The sequence below is a fragment of the Rhopalosiphum padi genome, chromosome 1 (genome assembly GCF_020882245.1).
Source record: "Rhopalosiphum padi isolate XX-2018 chromosome 1, ASM2088224v1, whole genome shotgun sequence".
NCBI lineage: Eukaryota > Metazoa > Arthropoda > Insecta > Hemiptera > Aphididae > Rhopalosiphum > Rhopalosiphum padi.
The window spans coordinates 69,560,849-69,580,017 of record NC_083597.1 but is presented as its reverse complement, the minus strand read 5'-3'; the positions used below and the strand labels follow the sequence as shown (position 1 = coordinate 69,580,017).

The following is a 19,169-nucleotide window of genomic DNA, read 5'->3' as shown; positions in this document are numbered from 1 at the left end:
ACGCGGTTGCCGTTGCACAGCTCGATCGGTCCACCGGCGAGCGCGGCTGCCACGCCCTCGGGTCCGCTGAACGTGACGAAAGCGTAATTATACTTGGTCGGTCTACCGGACCGGTTGTGACCGCCTGTGATACGCACGTTCACCACTTTACCGTACTCGGAGAACGTTTTCCGCAGATGCTCCGCTGTGGTGGCGCTCGTCAAGCGGCCGACAAATAGCTGAAAATCGGTCGACGATTGCTGACGTCCACCGGCTGCGTGGCCTTTCTGGGGGACGCCATGGCTGGTCTGGGCGATGCCGTGGCCGGTCTGGGCGACACTGTGGTCGTCCGCAGCCGCCGGTACCGGGGGCCGTGCGACGAACGCGTGCTGGACGATGGACGCGACCACGGCAAACGACCGGGGAGCACTGAACTCGACCACGAATGACTGGACGAACCGTTCCGAAGTGGCCATCACAAGCAATTGGCCGGATGCGCACCGGATCGTGTTCACCGATTTGATGATCACCTGCCCGCCATTCCCGTGGTCATCGCTGTCGTGACTCCTGTTCACCGTCGCCGAGCTCCCGAACAGTTGGCGTAACTGCGGCCGACCCGTGACCACTGTCCGCCTGCCGTCCGCCTCCACGTCACAATACTGTGCGCCCTCCGCGTAGAACCGCCACACGTGTTCGGGCGCGTTGTACAGCACTGTGTAGTACTGCCTGACCAACTCGTGGCCGATCACGGCGTCGCGGCCGCCGGGAATCGTGGCCTTGGACCCGCCGCCGCCGTTCGGATCCACCGCCACGAACTCCTCGTCGCGATGCTCGTGCCATCCGTGATATTGCTGCTGTTCTGTGTGGCCGCCCCCGCGAAATCTAGCACGTCCGTCTTCCGGTACAGTTGGCTTCATCGCATCCATTGATCGTATCGCTAAAGTTCCGTATAATGGCAAATATAATATGATAAATATTTACTGTTGTAACGGGTAAAGCGCGTTTGTTTGAATGACCAGACTCGTCAACCGTCGTGTAACAATCTTCTTATTATTGAAACGATAGCAACGCCACGAGAAAATTATACTAGCCAGCGATTTGTTTTTCGCGAATCCGCAGTCAGAACAACATTATAGCATTTCTTACCACCGTGTGCGACTTATTTGACTTGATTCGCCGCGATTTATATTATAATAATACGTTTCAATTGAACAGATGAAAATAATTGTATTCTTAATTATTCTTTGCATAATAATAAATAAATAAACATTATAATATTATAAAAAACAACTCATTGATTAATAGGCAGACAAGCTTTTGCTTAATATTTCGCCTTTGTTTATTTTTTTATTCATATATATATATATATGAACTAGCTATATAGTAGCTGTCCCCCCATGCACTTCGTCACCCATACAAAAGGGCAGTGGTCCTTTGGGCGAAGGTAATAATTTTGACCAAAAATTAAATAGTCGTTTAGGCGAGTCAAATTATTTTTACCCATATGCGAGGTAAAAACCTGGTGACAGATACGGTTGATATTATTGCTAATAATTATTAATCACTATTATCGAAAATTAAAATAATTAATTGTTGAATGTATATTACTATGAGCATTTTCGTACAAAGCCAATAGATTACTTTAAAATGTACTAATTATATTATATGTAATTTTATTTATAACTATTTGACTGTAGATTACTATCTACCTATATAATATTATTAATATCTATATCAATATTTTTATTTTTAAATAGGGTTTTTTATTAATTATTTATATTTTGTATGATTTTGTTTAATTAATTATTGAGAGTACGTTATAAGCATTTTCATAGTGCCCAAACGGTATTTTTAGTTGAAAAAACCCTCGCCTAAACAGACCATATTCTAGGTCGATTCACCCACACGGTCTACGCCCGTACAAAATGCACCCGTGTTAAGTTTGGTTACCTATAATGCTAACATTTAGCGTAAGGATAAAAACTATTTTTGGTTTTCTGATTTGGTGTATAGATGATATCTCTGACATATTATTAATTTTACATAACTATCCCGTCTAGAGTTGTATTTTTTCAATCGATTAATCGATTATGTATAATTCTTAAAAATAATCTATTATTCGAATAATCGATTAAATATTCACATAGCCTTTGAACATAATAAAGATATTAATTTTATTTATATTTTTCTAAGACAATTTTTAAGGACTAGTTTCTTAAGTAGTAAAAAATATTCAATAATTTGTTGAATTAATAAATTAATAAATGTAAAAAATTGGGGTCGAGGATCTTGGTGAATGTTTAGTACCTTTAAAATAAACAAATAACAACATATGTCATTATTATTATTACTGTCAATTTCCGTCACTCTATGTATATTATACATATTGTTATATAGAGTTACACGAATAAATCGAGTTAACGGTCGCAGCGGTTCGCACCGTCTAGTAATAATTAAAGGCTACACCCATTGTTACGCGAATTGTTAATAACCTCTGACAACGCACGAATAACTTTACTACAAATTAATTTTTACGAGAGTACCAACACGCGTTATAACAGTGTAGACTACGAGATCACCCCCAAACCGTCCGGAGCGTATTCCGTTATAAATTTAACTGAAGTTTCAGTAAATTTTGATTTTCGTGAGACTAAACTTGGACCGATTTGAATCGCTACGATTGCGATATATATTGCGAACGTTCCCGCCCGCGTTTGTTATCTGCACTCGTGTGCCGATTATTTTACCCCGCACAGTTATTATTATTATTTAGAGCACGTTGTTGACGGTCTAAAATCTTAATAGGCCGTCTCGAATCGCAATTATGATTGCTTATTGTTTGCGCACTGCAGCATTGTTTATGGATATCGGTATTTTGTATAATTTATGGACGCGCGAGTAATTATTTACCAAGGAAAAACAAATATATTAACGATAAAATCGATAAGTATCGCATAATAACGTCGCGTATTTATATCGATTACGGACAATTGTAGTTTACGGTCCACGAGGAGAATATTAACACGGCGCGTTGCGAAGTATTTCATTATTTTACCATTATCTCTACTTCAGTGTCTTGTTTCTAAACATACGTCACGTCGGTCAATAAAACGATAATATTCCATCGATTTTAGACTTTTATTTATTCATTTTCCGGTAATAAAAATGGCAAATGTATTTCTAGTCACAATATTTAGTACCTAAATCTATACAATAATGATATAGTTTAATTGACTATCATATTGGATAATTTATTTTATTATTTTACGAATATATTTCTTTGCTCGACAACGTCAGCTTCCTGAAATATTACTTAACTTCGTTAGTCGTTATATAATATATTATGAATAATTTTTATACCTATTATATTATATATTTATTTTTTTGTCAGTTACTTTACTGCTTGCGAGTAGCACAAGATTGAACGAACTTATTTGAAAAGTAATAAAAGAGAGGTGACAGGCATATTATAAAGTAACTATATTTTAACCCTTCAGTGAATGTTTGATGTTTCTTATTATTACTAATGGACCTGTTATCCCTTTTGAAGACTTATATATATATATAGTTTATAATAAATAATATTTGTTATTAACATCGTATTGCAAACTTTCGTGGAAAATAAAAAGGTGTAGAACAACATGGTGAAAACAGTGTAGTTACTCGTCTTAGAATAGATGTACAAAAACTTTCGAAAAAAAAACGAATGTTTTACGATTAATTTCCGTCAAGTCCCTCGGCAAGGAAAATACGTAACTGTAATAGGCGGTGAACGTCTACCGAACACATAGGTTTATATAATATAATATAAATATATAATATATAGATGTTGTATCGGCACAACGAAACGATATTCACGCCATAAAAATGGATCGCTGTTCTTGAGATTGTTTTTTGAGTACTCGAACCTTTTTTTCTTCTTTTTCAATGCGTTTTTTTTCTTTATTATTGTATCGACCACGACAGACCTGTCGGCTGAAATCGCTGGATCGGTCGATTGCGCCTCGAACGTTACATTATTTTGTTTGCGGAAGGGCACAGATGGCGTCGGCAAAACCGTAAAGTATCCAATTGGCGAGTTTGTAGACCATCTGTGCCTTGTACTTGTGACCCATCTGTAGGTGGACGGGTGGTTGGATTTCAGAGGATCGGGAAGAGAAGGCACCAAGTTTTATATTATCGAGTTTCCGACGATGTTATATGCAAAACATCGGTTATTACCCGTACACGCATACATATACACATATTCACTCCCCGATCTTCACACCAACATGTCTACTTTCCAACAACGTTATACCAATGTTTTTATACGTCAAGATTTTCTTAACGTTTTAAAGAAAAAAAATATACCTACAATACAATATAATATATGTATTAAAAAATATCCGGATGTACGTATAAAGTAGTTAGGAACTTTTAATTTAATCATTTTAAATTGCCATAACATAATTCTATTAAGATGACCAAATGGGGTCTTTATATCATCGCAGTTTTATAGAACGCTTTTCTGTACAAATTATTAAAATATACCAATAAATATACATATGCAGTTAGCACATGTACAGAATAGCATATATTTTTATGGAGTTACTTGGTTCCGTCTAAGTGTTTTTCGGAACTTCATTCATAAAAATACTTTTGAATGATTGTGTAGATTCAGTCGTTTTAGGCATTTTATGCTCTTTGAACGGTTCTATTACTAGAAACTCGAAACGACCGAAGCTTTTCTGACTCCCGCGGTTCTATTATATATATACCACCGTTATCTCTTTAGCAGTTCTCTTTAAACCCATATGGTCCGCCGAAAGGTGGAGTTCTAACATCGTATTACGACTTGAAATTTGACTGGCTATTACTCGACCTCATGAATTTGTAACGTAGGTCCGAATTAGTTTGATTTCGGTCACATACAGAACAATTTTTATTTGTTTATTGTCAAATTGAACTGTTGTCCAAATAATCGATTCTGTTGTCAATTTGTTTGTGCTATGTCTTACATACATTCAGTAAAAATGAGACTCTTAACCGATTTTTTATCAGTTGATATTTGTATAAATCGATTTTTATACATTTGGTGATAAAGGTTTATAGTTTTAAGATTAAATGGAAACATTCTCACTATACCTACCAGATAATCAGTACGTATCTATGTAGTAACGGATTGCTATTTAATATTTATGTTGAGAAAATTATAATAGTGGTCAAATAATGATTTGATACGACTTTTTTCAGTATGTCATAAATTTTCATGATTTAAGTCATTGTACTGCAGTAAAATGGTTATGTATAGAGAAAAATCAGCACAATATTTTTCTTTTATTCAAATTAACGATTATATTGTTCAATTGACAGACAGGATACAATTAGACAGCTGGTGTTAGGAAATTGTTTTTCTGCACTCACCCTGGAGAATGAAAGAGGGAAATGTTGTAGTAATAAATCTATAACTATTAATGCATTTTATTATTACAAAACTGTTCGAAAGATAACATATTTGGTTAACTTTTGTGTGGGGTAAGTAAAGTAAATGCCACTAGTTAATAATGTACAATCACCTTAAGTAATTTTTCTGCACACTTTTAAAAACTACATACCTAGATAATACTATAATAGGTATAAATATTAAAAATTACTTTTAACATTACCATCTACACTCGATTTTTGATAAATAAAGGATCTGCATGAATATTTTTATCCCAGCTATATATACAATAAAATAACAGTAATTTAATATTATAAAAATAAACGTCATTTGGATTTAATTGACAAGTGTCCATTTGAAATAGATATTCATTGAATACAATTGTATAATAATTACCATGTATCTAAATATTCATACCACAAAAATATCTATATAAATATTACATTAGATAATAAAATATCAGTCAATAATTTCCCCCCCCCCCCCATAAATATCGTTATTTAAAATTTAAAAACCCAATTATGCAATAGATAATATTAAAAAATCAAGTCTTATGATTAATGGTATTGAATAAAAACTATATAGGTGCATCAATGTTATCTAATAATAAAAAGCGAACCAAATATTGATTTTATTGATTGTTACATGCTAGATATAAATTATAATACATATTTATTTTAGCATATAATATAATTATTAACTGTAACTAGTTATCAAAACTATTGGTATTATTAACATAATTTATTATTTTAAACCATTTGATTTCTGTTATAATATCATATTATATAATATGTATATCTTAAATCATACGTTTTTAATGCAATTTATTATTACAGTATTTTTTCATATTATTTTGTAAATATATTAACAAATCAAGATTTGTTTATAATAATATAGTCTAAATATCGCTATTTTGTTTTTTATTTTTAAATTTGTTTTTAAAACTTGGGCTTATAATTATTATATCATTGCCACACTGGTTTTGAAATCTGCTTAAGTTTATGTTTCAAAAATGTTTTCTTATACTCTATACAGAGAGTTAGAATTTTGCTACATCTCATAAAGATTCTTTCACAGTATACTTAATTCTTTGCTTATCCATGAGATAACTTCACCCGCTAAATCCTTTTATGAAATTTTCCACTACTTCACTATTTTGTCATCTTATTTTCCCTCTTGTCTTCCATTTAACATTAACTAAGATAACGCCAAAAACAGATCTATCCTTCATCCTTTTCTTCCATACCGTATATCCCACCGGGCATCTATAAATCTCAGCCCCGACCGTACTTAGTAATTGTTTTTCGCAACGCTGAAAGCCCAAATTATACTCTCTAGGACACACCTTTCCATTTTATGTAATCCCGTTAGATTGTATTAATTTCGAATTTTACTATACAGTATTTTACCCTTTCCGCTTTCCGCTGCCCGTGACGTCCATTCGACGATCATTACTTTCGATTTATCATTAATTATTCGTGTAATAATCAAGTGAATTTTATATTGTTAAAAAAACGTTAATTTCTAAGTATAATATTTAATTTTTTTAGTCAAGTAATAAAAACCAAAACATAATTTAATTACCGTATGTAAAAGTAAATAGGATTCACGATAAAATGCTCAATTATTGAAATATTTTTAGATAAGGATTTTACATGTAAATAGTTTATTTTATAATTTAGTATGTATATTCAAGTCATTGCCTTATTTCAGAGTTATGTAAATAAATTAGACACTTTTCAAATTTATCTTTGCTACCTGCTGTTTTGTTTTTTTATTTTATTCTTATAAACTCAAGTAAACATCAGAATGAATTTAATTTTAAAACGGTTCCCGAGGTTATCCGCATTAAAATATTTATTGTTTTGTTTTTTGCTATTGTACAATATGAATTCTTTTAATCATTTTTATCAAATATTGTGTACTTCTAAAATTGATTTATTGATACTAAATTAATAGTACTGTATTTAGTGAATCATATTATATAGATTAATAATTATATATTTTATACGAAAATTAAGGTCATTAAGGTTTTTAATTTTTTAATTACCATTAGTAATAATATAGTAGTTTGTTATATTGTATAAATACTAAATTTGCTAAATGTTGAATTTTTATCGATTCTTTTCCTATACGGATTGTCAATGAAATATGTTTTAAATGCATGGCAATTTAACGACGTGTAGTGATCAAAATATCCTTTAAGCTGGTAAAATTATTTCCACTGCATTAAAATTTATTCCAGACAAATCGAATATAAGCCGAGCGTGTTTGATATTGAAACATTTTCTACAAGACTGAGCTGATTGTGTATGGCAATTTCTACTGCCGTCTCTTCTTGTAAGATAAAAAATTCAAAGACCGAACAGCGATTATTATCCTTTTTTCTCATTCCATGATGATATATTATAATATGTGTAGTGTATATAATACTAACAGTATTATATAGTTCGTTTTTTTTTATTTACTTTTTACTTACAATTTCCTCATAAATAATTTTATACGATAATAAATAAAACTTTATCGATTGTATGTTATCCTTATTATTAACTTTCGCGTAACGTACGCGGGGTAATTACTCACCCCGGTATATTTTTAAAAATCCATAAATAGTTTTCCGTATTTTGCACATGTGGATTTTGCTATTTTCTTATCATTAGGATAGAAACAACAATAAAGACGAAATGACTGCGGTCTTATCAACATCGTTATGCAAGTAATTGCACAAAAAGCATTATTTGTGACTAAAAAAAAAAAATACGTCATGCCCGTGCTCGTTTTATGATTATATATAATACTCGAACAATAAAATAATGATAATAATAATAAAAAAAAAAAACCATAATTTTTACAACTACGATCGTTACTCACGTGGTAATAACTCAATATAGTAATAAAAATGTAATTAATTAAATAAGCAGACTCTTCACCATGGGAGTTACCAATTATACATAGTTTACTTCAATATATTTTGCATAGTATCATATTTATATACAGGAAAAGATAATATATTAATATTAATTTAGCAAAAACACATAATCGATAAATACATTCTTAAAGGATATAAGAACATAATAGTATGAAATTATTATTAATACAGTAAATAATTAAGAATATAAATGGTATTGAACTATTTAAAATGTAACCTTAAGAACTGTTCGGCCTTATGCATATCTTGATCAATTTTTTTTTGGAAATTCCATGAGTTTTAAAAAATGCAAAAAAAAAAAAGGTACTGCTGTTTCCATAGCACCAAATCATAGGTCTTTTACTATTATCAATCTGGTGTCATTGTATATCAGATCCGATATTAATGTAACGCAAATTGCCCATTTTTCTACATTTTAAGATTTCCATCTACTACTAATAAAAAAATAATTATATTATACATTTTTGTAATAAAAAAATTATGATTTATATTATGGTGCTATAATATGATTCGTAATATAACAAAATATGTCGTATTAAATATAAAAATATATTCATTTAACATGAATTTACTGATACTTCATGCATCCCTAAACATAAATTTAATGCACAATAAATAAAAATTGATGTTGTAGTGCTTGTATGTATCGAATAAGTATTTTATTTTTATATGTATTAAATTATATTTTACGGTCTTAAGTTCTACCCTTTAAGAATCATAAAAATCTCTTACTGTTATTTATTTAATAGTAGCTTTACAGTATCTTATTATAATTTTATGTTTATATAACGTATTTAGAAAAAAAAAGATTTTATTAACGCGGCGTTATGAGTAGGCAAATTAGATACATCTTATAGTGAGTTTATTTTTATCGTATTTTTAAAGGTCAGTGAGTTTGACCACACAATTTAAAAATGTTAAAATAAAATTTTCTTCGTAATTAGTAATTGATTTAGAAGTACATATTTATAATCATAAATTTAAAATGTTCTTAATTATTCTTAAAAAGAAGTTAGCTATAAAAACGAACGCATTGAACGTATAAAAATAAAATTATGACTACACGATTTTTATAAAAGGCAATTCATCAAATATGCTAACTGTCCTTTCTAAGAATACTTGGTGAAACATCCAGTACATAAAAAAAACCAACCCAAATCGGGCTATATTGGTTTACAATAAATTATATTTTTCAATAGAAAGTAACCGGCTATAACGGCTAGAATAATAATAATAAAAACAATAAGAATAATCATAATATAAGCCAAATGAACTTTTTGAATACATAAAGTTACTTTTTATGGTTTTAATGAAAAATTATAGGTTTCTGTTTAGATTTTCATCATTATTACTTATTAGGTATAAAATAAAAGTTTCGTACCATATATATATATATAACCGGGTATATATTATACCCATCAATTAGTTTTAAATCATCATTATAGGTGGTATGATGCGTAAAATTCTACAAGCACCGAACTTTGCTGCTAATTTATAAGTTACGATGAAAATCTTTTGGTCGTTAAATATGTTTAGAACCAATAAACCGAAAGTTTAGAAGTAATGAAATAAAATAGTAGTCTAAAGTTTGTTCAAGATACCGGTTTTTGACAATGAATTCATTACTCGTAACAACCAACTTACTGCATAAATATACCAATTATAATGTTATGATAACATATTTTCATACTGCACAGGAGTATGCCATAAAAATGAAAATATTAATTTTCAAGAAATTTTACACAAGTTTCATTTAGCGTTGTAACTTAATATAATTAATATTGATATCATGCGTAATAAACATATTGAGATATTGTTTTGAAATGATTTGTTAATTTATTACTAATACATTTAGTTATAAATCGTTTTGTTTATATTTTGTAAATTTTTGTTAAAAAAATATTTATTTCGTACTCGAAAAAAATACTCAAAAATTAAATTACGGAAAATAGTGTATACGATTTGTGTATATTGGTAATAACTGCTGCCAATAAAACAGCTAGTCGTATTTCAATTAACCGGAAACATTTTTTTTTTCTATAATGACACCATGTCGCATAATCCATAACCATTGACCAATATATTATTGCATTGAAGTTATGGACGTTTTCGGTATTCCGGTAACAGTTATTTCCTGTAAATATAAAAATAATAGTTTGTATTTAAATAACAAACCTACTTTGTGGTTATTTTTGATCGTAAATAAAAAAGTTTTTAATTCTATATATTGTTTTAACATAATATTATATTTGTAATTTTTTTCATTATTATTTTAAAAAACAAAATTATGTTTTCACATTGCAGTCTACATGTTATACGTATATTATCGCTGATCGTTGAAAATTATTCATGGTTCGATTATTGCATTTAATTGGCAATTATAATATGTAATTGAATTTTCTGTTTAAACGTTATATGACATGTAAAATCAAATCAAAATTGTACATGTTTTAACTTATGGACATTTAAAATGAGAATTTTAGTATTTATGGATTAATGGCGTTTAGTTTTCAATTTCATCGAATTTGTTGTGAACACTACTTGTGAAATAAACTTATTCCAATCTAAATATTATCGTTGTTAATTGATCCGAACTTAACGATAATTTTTTTTGTAATCATTACTAAGAAATGCATTTACAACTTTTCCTGAAAACCTCGGGTGCAAAACTGTATAGTCTGGTTTACGCATAAACGGGAAACTTTGAAGTGTGTCATAATATGTCAGATTTAGAAAAAAATTTTTAGAATTAGCTATTTAATTTTTTTTCCTTTTTTTCCCTTTTTTTTCTCTTTTTTTATTTTAAAGTATAACATTTCTATTCTATGGTTATATAATATATTCATGGATAATACCAAATAATACATTTGAGACTATTTTAACAAGATGGATATGTGTATATAGATGATTTATCTGAGTGTTTTACTAATATTATTATGTATAAAATAATAATAGAAAAAACAACAACAATAATAATAAAAAAATTAACACCAACAATTATTATTAATGTATTAAAGATGTATGGATATAATTTAACTGATGAGATTGTGTGAACGGCAACGTTTTAAATATGAAGGTTGTATTGTAGTGAAATATTTTTCCTACGATACGTGAAATTCACATAATAAATACACTAGTTTTAGAATTGTGTGTTTTCTAATCTCAATCATTTGATTTTGGCTACCTACATTTAAACGGGAAGAAAATGAGAAATAGAGAAATTTAATGTTAGGTGCGTTCTGCAGAACACGAAAATTTCTGGAGTCGTCGTGAATAAAGACGACGAATCGTCATGTCAAAGTTACTTCATATTGACTTGAAAACGACTTACAAAGATAACGCGTTGCAAGTTGTAACTATATAATGTATAGTTACAACTTGCAACGCGTTATAATATGCATATTATGTATACGCGCGTCTATAGCGTCTATACTGAAACGATAATGTTTCAAATACACATATGTATAACGTGTCCTAAGTCTAAAACATTTTCAACGTACGCTTTAATAAGAACCATCGTTATTAGTTATCTTGTGTGTTATTAGTTTAGTCTACAAATTATTCACTCGTAGTTTATGAATGAGTTGTTAATGACGACAAAGGCATATATTTTACCCAGTTATTGTTGTTAAAATAGGTACATAGGCACAGGACAGTTCAATTTTCGTTTCGTAGTTATTAATATTCTATTGCAAAAAACTCATCTATTAATTCTAATAGTAATAAACATATACCGAGTACTATTATATAGAATGGAATAATTATAACTTTGTCCAAAAACCAATAGTTATGTAAAATAGATTTCACTGAAAAGTGTAAAATATTATTTGCAATCTTTGTGGTATGACACTATTTTAACTCTGTTCTACAAACTATTACATTAATTATCAACTAAAATGACTTTTTTTTTTATTATTTTGACTGAATAGGCATTTATATAATAATGATATAATATTGTGCTAAATCATAATTATCTTGGAAGTATTAAAATTATTTTTGTAACATAGACAAATTTCACGTGTCGTTATTATTTAATGAGGCCATTTAAAAACCAACAATGAAAACTCAAAACAATTATTCTTTTTAATTAGAACAATATAATATGTTTAAATGTGCATTGTAGTTTTAATGTTGTAGGTATATTTTAATTTAATTAAACGATCGTTGCTTTAAATGTTTACGGAAAAGGATAATGTATATTAGAATGGAATCCAAACAATATTATATTGTAATATAATAATAAATGGCATGTTTTAATGGTAATAAGTAATTAGTAATTACTGTTCCAATCAGTTAGTGCGATCGGCAATCAATTTCAAAGCACAATTTTGTTTACCATTTATAAATTATAATACTCTTTACGAAATACACTGGAATTATCATTGATAACATTGATTTCAAAATTTTTAGGCATATTGCATGGAGGATTGTGTAGTGTTATTTAAATAAATAATATTTATCTGTTTCCAAAGAATGTAAAAATGTATTGCGGTGAGTAAGCGAGTTTAAAAATTAAAATTTAAAATATTATAGTTGAAAAATTGTATTCCGTGCAAGCATCAAAAATGAAAAAAGGACGGTTAGCACCCTCGAGCTGACATCGTATTATATACGTTATGTAGTACCGAATAACTATTCCATGATTTATCCATCGAATAAACACTATCTGGACATTGAAAAATCGATTAAAATTAATTTTTCCTTATTTGCCGGATAATTCATATTATCTAGCGGATAAAATAGATTGAAAAACCGGGACATAATAAGACAAGCAATTTATAGTATTAATGTATCGTTATCAAATCAACATGTACCCATATATAAATAATAATTTAAATATATTAGATGGAACACAAATACACGGTCAATAAATTTAAGTGTACGAGCAGCAGTCGTAATTCATGAAGCATATTAGAGCTCGGATTATTATTTTATATATAGTAGTCATTTATATACATGACGTGTAGCTATACTGCGGTATACTTACACAAGTGACGACTGCTGCAGTTGTTACCGCGACATTTAGTCTAGTATCGATGGGATGAAAATCGACGTAGTATTTTATCATAACAATAAACCTATGCGTATAAGTAGATAATATATAGTTTAGTCTCAGAACACTGATTACCCGCAGCGAAGGTTTTGAAAATATTCAGTATCGATTTTTTTTTTAAAACATAAAAGCTGTCTATTCTTCACATAATTCATTTAAAAAAAAAAAAAAAAATTTCCCACGGTGACCCATGTTCTCGGAGCACAGAGTTTAGTTTCTATAATATTAAGGCGGGTACTTCATAAAATGTCGATGTACATGCCTGCATATTCAATCATCCAAAAGGAAAAAAACTAAAAACTAAAAAACCATAAATCGAATTTTATTAAAATCTCGATAGAGGACCGTGGTACATACACCATCGCTCTGTATAATATATACAAAATTAATAATGACATTAATGATATTCAACGTCCGTTTGTCGGTTGGTGTTTTGCAGGTCACGAGGTCGTTGCAAGCGATGCCGTAGCGGCGGTGCGGTGCCGGAATGACAAACAGCCCTGGGGCCTACCATGCCGCCGCCGCCGCCGAAAACAACCGTAACATCGGTCACGCAGCTGCGACGTCTACGTCGACGACAGCGCAGGGACGCCGCAGTCAGACAGACGCTTCTCACTACATCATGCCAGCGGACCCGTAAGACCTTTTTTGTTACATCGTTATTTTTATTTATTTTTTACCACAACTTCGCGCGTGACGTCGTTTGTACGCGATTTTTTATTTTATTTCTAGAACTGGAGACGATAACGAAAATGTAATATTATAAATTCAAGACGTAAAAAAAAAAAGAAATCATAAACAAAAATTAAGTCGGACCACGATAATGTGTACGCAGAAATATTGACGTTTTAATAAAATGCTTAATTATAATAATTTTATGTGGTCAAATGATTATACATTTTTTACTGTAATTAGTGTAATTTAAAATGACGTAATTGATTCATAACAATTTATAGCACTATAAATAGAAGGTCTAGAACTACCACCGCTGTCGTTATCGTAATCGAACCGAAACTTGTTGTATTAATATTGGCATAATTTCGAAGTAGATACTTGATAGGCGATGGAAGTTGGATAGTAATGATCGATCATTCACCGTATAATTATCCACAGTGATGTTTTTTGTTAAATATTTATTTTAATAAGATAAAGATGAAATAAAACAACTCTAAGAATAGCAACAGTAATTAAAAATAATAAATAATTGAATAAACAATATATAACAACTACAGGTCGGATGATTTAATTGGAAGCGAAAATATACGATATAAAGTATTCAATCTATTCCGAGCACATATTATAAATGTATTATGCATCAGCGTCTTTATAGTTTGTCTGTGTTCACAGAATTCCGAGCAAGTACCATCGTGAAGATTTCGTGTATAGGTATTTTGCTAGTTTATTTTTTCTCCGCGTAGAAGTTTATCGTTTGATATCGTAAGTTTTAGTTTCCTTTTAATTCGAACAATAAGGCGGTAAGAGTTCCGAGAAACTAGGACCAGTAAATCGACAAATACATGCCACGCGTGACCATTGCAAACAGTCTACCCTAAGCTCGAACGGAGGTGGGGCATTACATACATGTGCACGATATGTGGGCATTAATTATGTAAAATTTATAATATAGCAGGTAGTTAGAGCTTACAGCGAATGCCACTTACGCGTGGATGAATGTAATAACGGATGGAGCGTGGTGAGCATAATATTACTCAATCGAGCGGTAAAATAAAACGATGTCACTAATATACTCCACAAAAGTCACCCCAAAAAATAGAAACGTATCGTGGGGCTCGCCATAATAATATAATACGCTATAATGTGCACTTTTCAATACAGTTATTTGCGAATTAACATCGACTATCGGAGTCGATGGCAAAGACACAATCGCGAAAATTGTTTACCAAGTAGATATAGAGACGGACGAAACGTGAACTACGCTTGAAGAGTGCGACTCGCTCGAATAACCGAAGTGGCTTTTAAAATGATCTCGATATTATATAACAATACTATAATAGTTGATCGTTGAGGAATGATATATCGAAATGATAATACGTTTATTACGGACTGTATAAATTCACGACGACAATCAAGTACTTATTTGCACTCATTCGATTCGACTTGTACGTCAGCTGTCGGCTCCACACGTACCGCGTACCTAAGTGGTTTTAAAATCGCTCACGTACAACGATTTAAATTATATTATGACGGTTGAGCCTCATAATGTTTTTAGCTGTTATTCTCGCTCGCTCCACACTCCACCCCGTCGTGTTTATTTCTATGTATTAATGTCTACGGTGTGTCGGATAAACTTTATTTTTGTTTTCTACGTCGACCCTCTTCAAAGACTATTCTCGTGATGGTCGAACGGGTGTATAATATGTATATTGCTGGTCGAGCAGTAGAGTTGGGTACTCGAGACTTGTATGAAAGCCACACGACACGGACTTGAAGAGCTATGGGTTGGATGCGGGATTCCGCCACGCCGTCGCTGTCACGTCCTCTGTGTGTGTTTTTTACGCCGGAAATACTCATTTCATCAGTTATTTAATAATAACAGCGAATAAAATTGGGAAAAAATGCCATTAGAGAAGTCTTCGATTGTCGAGCCACGTATTACACGTGTTTATCGGAAAATGAAGGATATAGTGCAATAGTTCGGTTCAAGCCAATACGGTCATATTATATTATTAGTTATGACTAATAAAGATGCGTTTAACCAAATGCGAAAATAATATAATATTATGACAATTTGATTGGAGTATAACGAGAAGTGATTAAATACATCATTATGGTATCGTTATTGCGATGCGTTTGCTGGTCCCGCTTACCCGTTTTAAATTTGACCCCACCTACGGTATTATATACTCTTCTCGCAGATTCGATTATATTCTTAAATTTATATTTATTTTTTTAATTTTCTGTTTCTTTTTCCATTTTCCTCTTCCCCCCTCTTTTGTCACTAAGCCAATTGTTTGCCGCGGAAGATTAAAACAATAATTCAGTAACGACCATCGTAAAATCTGCATGCGAATCGTCGCTCTAAATCTCACGAGTCATTGTTGTTTCGTTTACTAAAACAGAAGTTACGATAATCGTATATTCTTTAAAATGACTAGATCAACTTTGTTGTCCATTGGTGTATACTTCGAGTTGTACTGTCCGACATCGTCGTGTAAAAAACGGCAAACATATATGTACCAATGTACAGCTATAGTTAACGTTAACAGTTTTTTGTGTATAAACTAAAACATAACATTTTTAAAACGACATTAGGAATGTTTTTGAAATCGCAGCACGTCGGGGTCGACCTTATTTATGATCACAATTTTGTTCATCTACATTTTTAATGTCAGGTAATTTTAATGTGAATTAGGTAATTTACCGAGTGTTCTAGAAACGCGTATGGCTATTACGACGGTTGATAATGGGAACGATATATAATATGTGTAATATATTCTAGTAGTGTATGGTACGTCAGTTTAATTATTATAGAAAAATTGTAATAGTTTAATTAACATAATCCCTAAAAAGTAGGTTTATTTTATTTTATTTTATTTTATTATATTAATATAACATATAATTATATTATTTATTATCATAATATTTTGTCCATAAAAAAAAAATCATTTTGTCATTTGGTGAGGATCGAACCGTCACATTTATCTATCTGTTGATTAAAATCGATTAATTTGACATAAAACGGGTTTAAATAACCATTATTTTTCTAAAACATATAGATAATAAATATGAAAAAAGAGATCTCTCGGCTCTTAATTTACCAAGATGCCTCTTACTACAGTTGACTTCAGTAGCATTTATTTCTCTAGAGTAAACGCTCATCTCTTGTAGCAACGACGCCATTACTGATGTACAAGTGGCTTAACTATTTTTATAGGTATTTAAATACGATTTGTTTATTCTCGCAGTGACGAATAAAATAAAAGATTTATGTAAAACATATTTGTATTTATATATTATATATACACTGAGACTACTGTAATTCGATCCCAGTGCTTACGAGCTGCCTTCGTCGTCTCGGAGTCGGCCGAGTGAAAATTGTTTCACTGGAAATTCGGTCACCAAAAAATAGGATAACCGATTTCCATGTTTGAGAGTCTAGCAGTGAGTTATCATCCGGTGTAAAGCTTATCCCGTCGTTTTCCCGGTGCTTTTTTCTATATAAAAATAAATACGAAAAATTGGAATTGAGTGTCTAGTTATCAGTCATTATCGGATGTAAATCGACACCTTTCTTTTTTTTAAAAAAAATTTCAACATTTTTAATGTCGGATAGGTTTTATGTGAATTAGGCGATTTACTGAGTGTTCTAGAGACGCGTGTTGTTATTACGATGTGGTATAATGGAAACGAAATATAATATGTATATAATCGTTTATTTTTATCGCACTGCAGATGAAAAATAGTAAAGTAAATTCCCGGTGTGATATAAGTGCTCATGTAAAAAATATAGCAATCCGATAATACATAGTAGTAATAATAATAAAGCTAGTACACACGGCGTCCACCGGCACACCTGAAAGTGTGTACTGCAGCAGTGAACATAATTTTATTAAATTAACGACCACCAAAGTTTTTAGATCAACACGGTTAAGTCAATATACCTTAATAAGCTGTTTGATTTTAATTGGATGTTTCTCGTCGTTTGGTATTGGTATTATATAGGATGATTTTGGACCATTCTATTGGTAGCATTGATGAATCTGATGAAACTAGGACAGTGCGCAGGGGTCGAATGCACCCAAAGTTTAAAACGTGCAACGCCCCTCATCATAAAAAAACGACGTTTTTTTCTATTCTAGTTTTATTATATTTTAGTAAATATTATCAATAACTGACATGGACTACGTCGTCCCTGAACTAGCATTAATTTAAATAAACATAATTTACTGGACAAAAAAATCATATTAAATTATTTGTGACAATTTTTTTTGGTTAAGCTGTAATTATTTAACTTATATTGACATTTATATGTATAAATGGAATATATGTTGATATATCCAACATAAATAGACTAAAAATCTACATAAATATAAATTTGAAATTATTGTTAATATAAATACAGTGTGAAGGGTCTGATGGTCTCAGAATACTTTACTATTTATGCACCCTCAAAAAGATTGGTTCAGTAATATAGTTTCACCTATACAGTTTTAGTTGGTACCTATATCATGTATTGATTCAAGATAGGTACACCTTGCGTTCAAAATAGAGATGTATGATTATATAGTTGTATCTAAAATTCTAAAAACATTTTTTTTCAAAACCAACTATCAGTCATTGTGTTATTCCTCGTCAGACAACTTCACGAATGCTCCGAAACTTTAGAGAATTAAACACATCAAGTATATCCTAGGAATGATTACCATATGGATATTGAATGATATTATGTTTATGTCTGAAACAACAAATTGTATTTGTTTCAGAATCTTGTAAATACAATAACAATTAATTGTTGAGATATCTTTTTGCTTTTTCAAATTCATTTGTTTCTTATACCCCTTCCTGTATAATTTACACACCATAAATTCCCGATTATAAGTACTATCATGACGTGCATTGCTCGTTTGGTGAATAAATCTCGAGCTTTATGCCATGCCGTTAATATTATAATAATATATAGACGGTCAGTATACGCAAATATTCATAATGTAGTATTGTAACGAATGCGTTTTCGAATATTTTCCCCTCTATGTTAAAACCAGTATATACTAAGCCTATAAATACAATAATCTTCCGCACACACAATATTATTTAATTATATGCGA

The 19,169-nt window shown here is 30.9% G+C and overlaps 1 protein-coding gene across 1 annotated transcript in view; it reads left to right on the top strand.

The window, feature by feature from the left end:
- The window catches only part of LOC132917016 (uncharacterized), a 109,310-nt gene that overhangs the window by 60,836 nt on the left and 29,305 nt on the right, over positions 1–19,169 (top strand). Inside the window, exon 3 of the mRNA XM_060977520.1 lies at positions 13,823–14,019. Coding sequence (XP_060833503.1) covers positions 13,871–14,019 — 149 coding nt within the window. The 5' untranslated portion in view covers positions 13,823–13,870. The remainder of the gene's footprint in view (positions 1–13,822; positions 14,020–19,169) is intronic.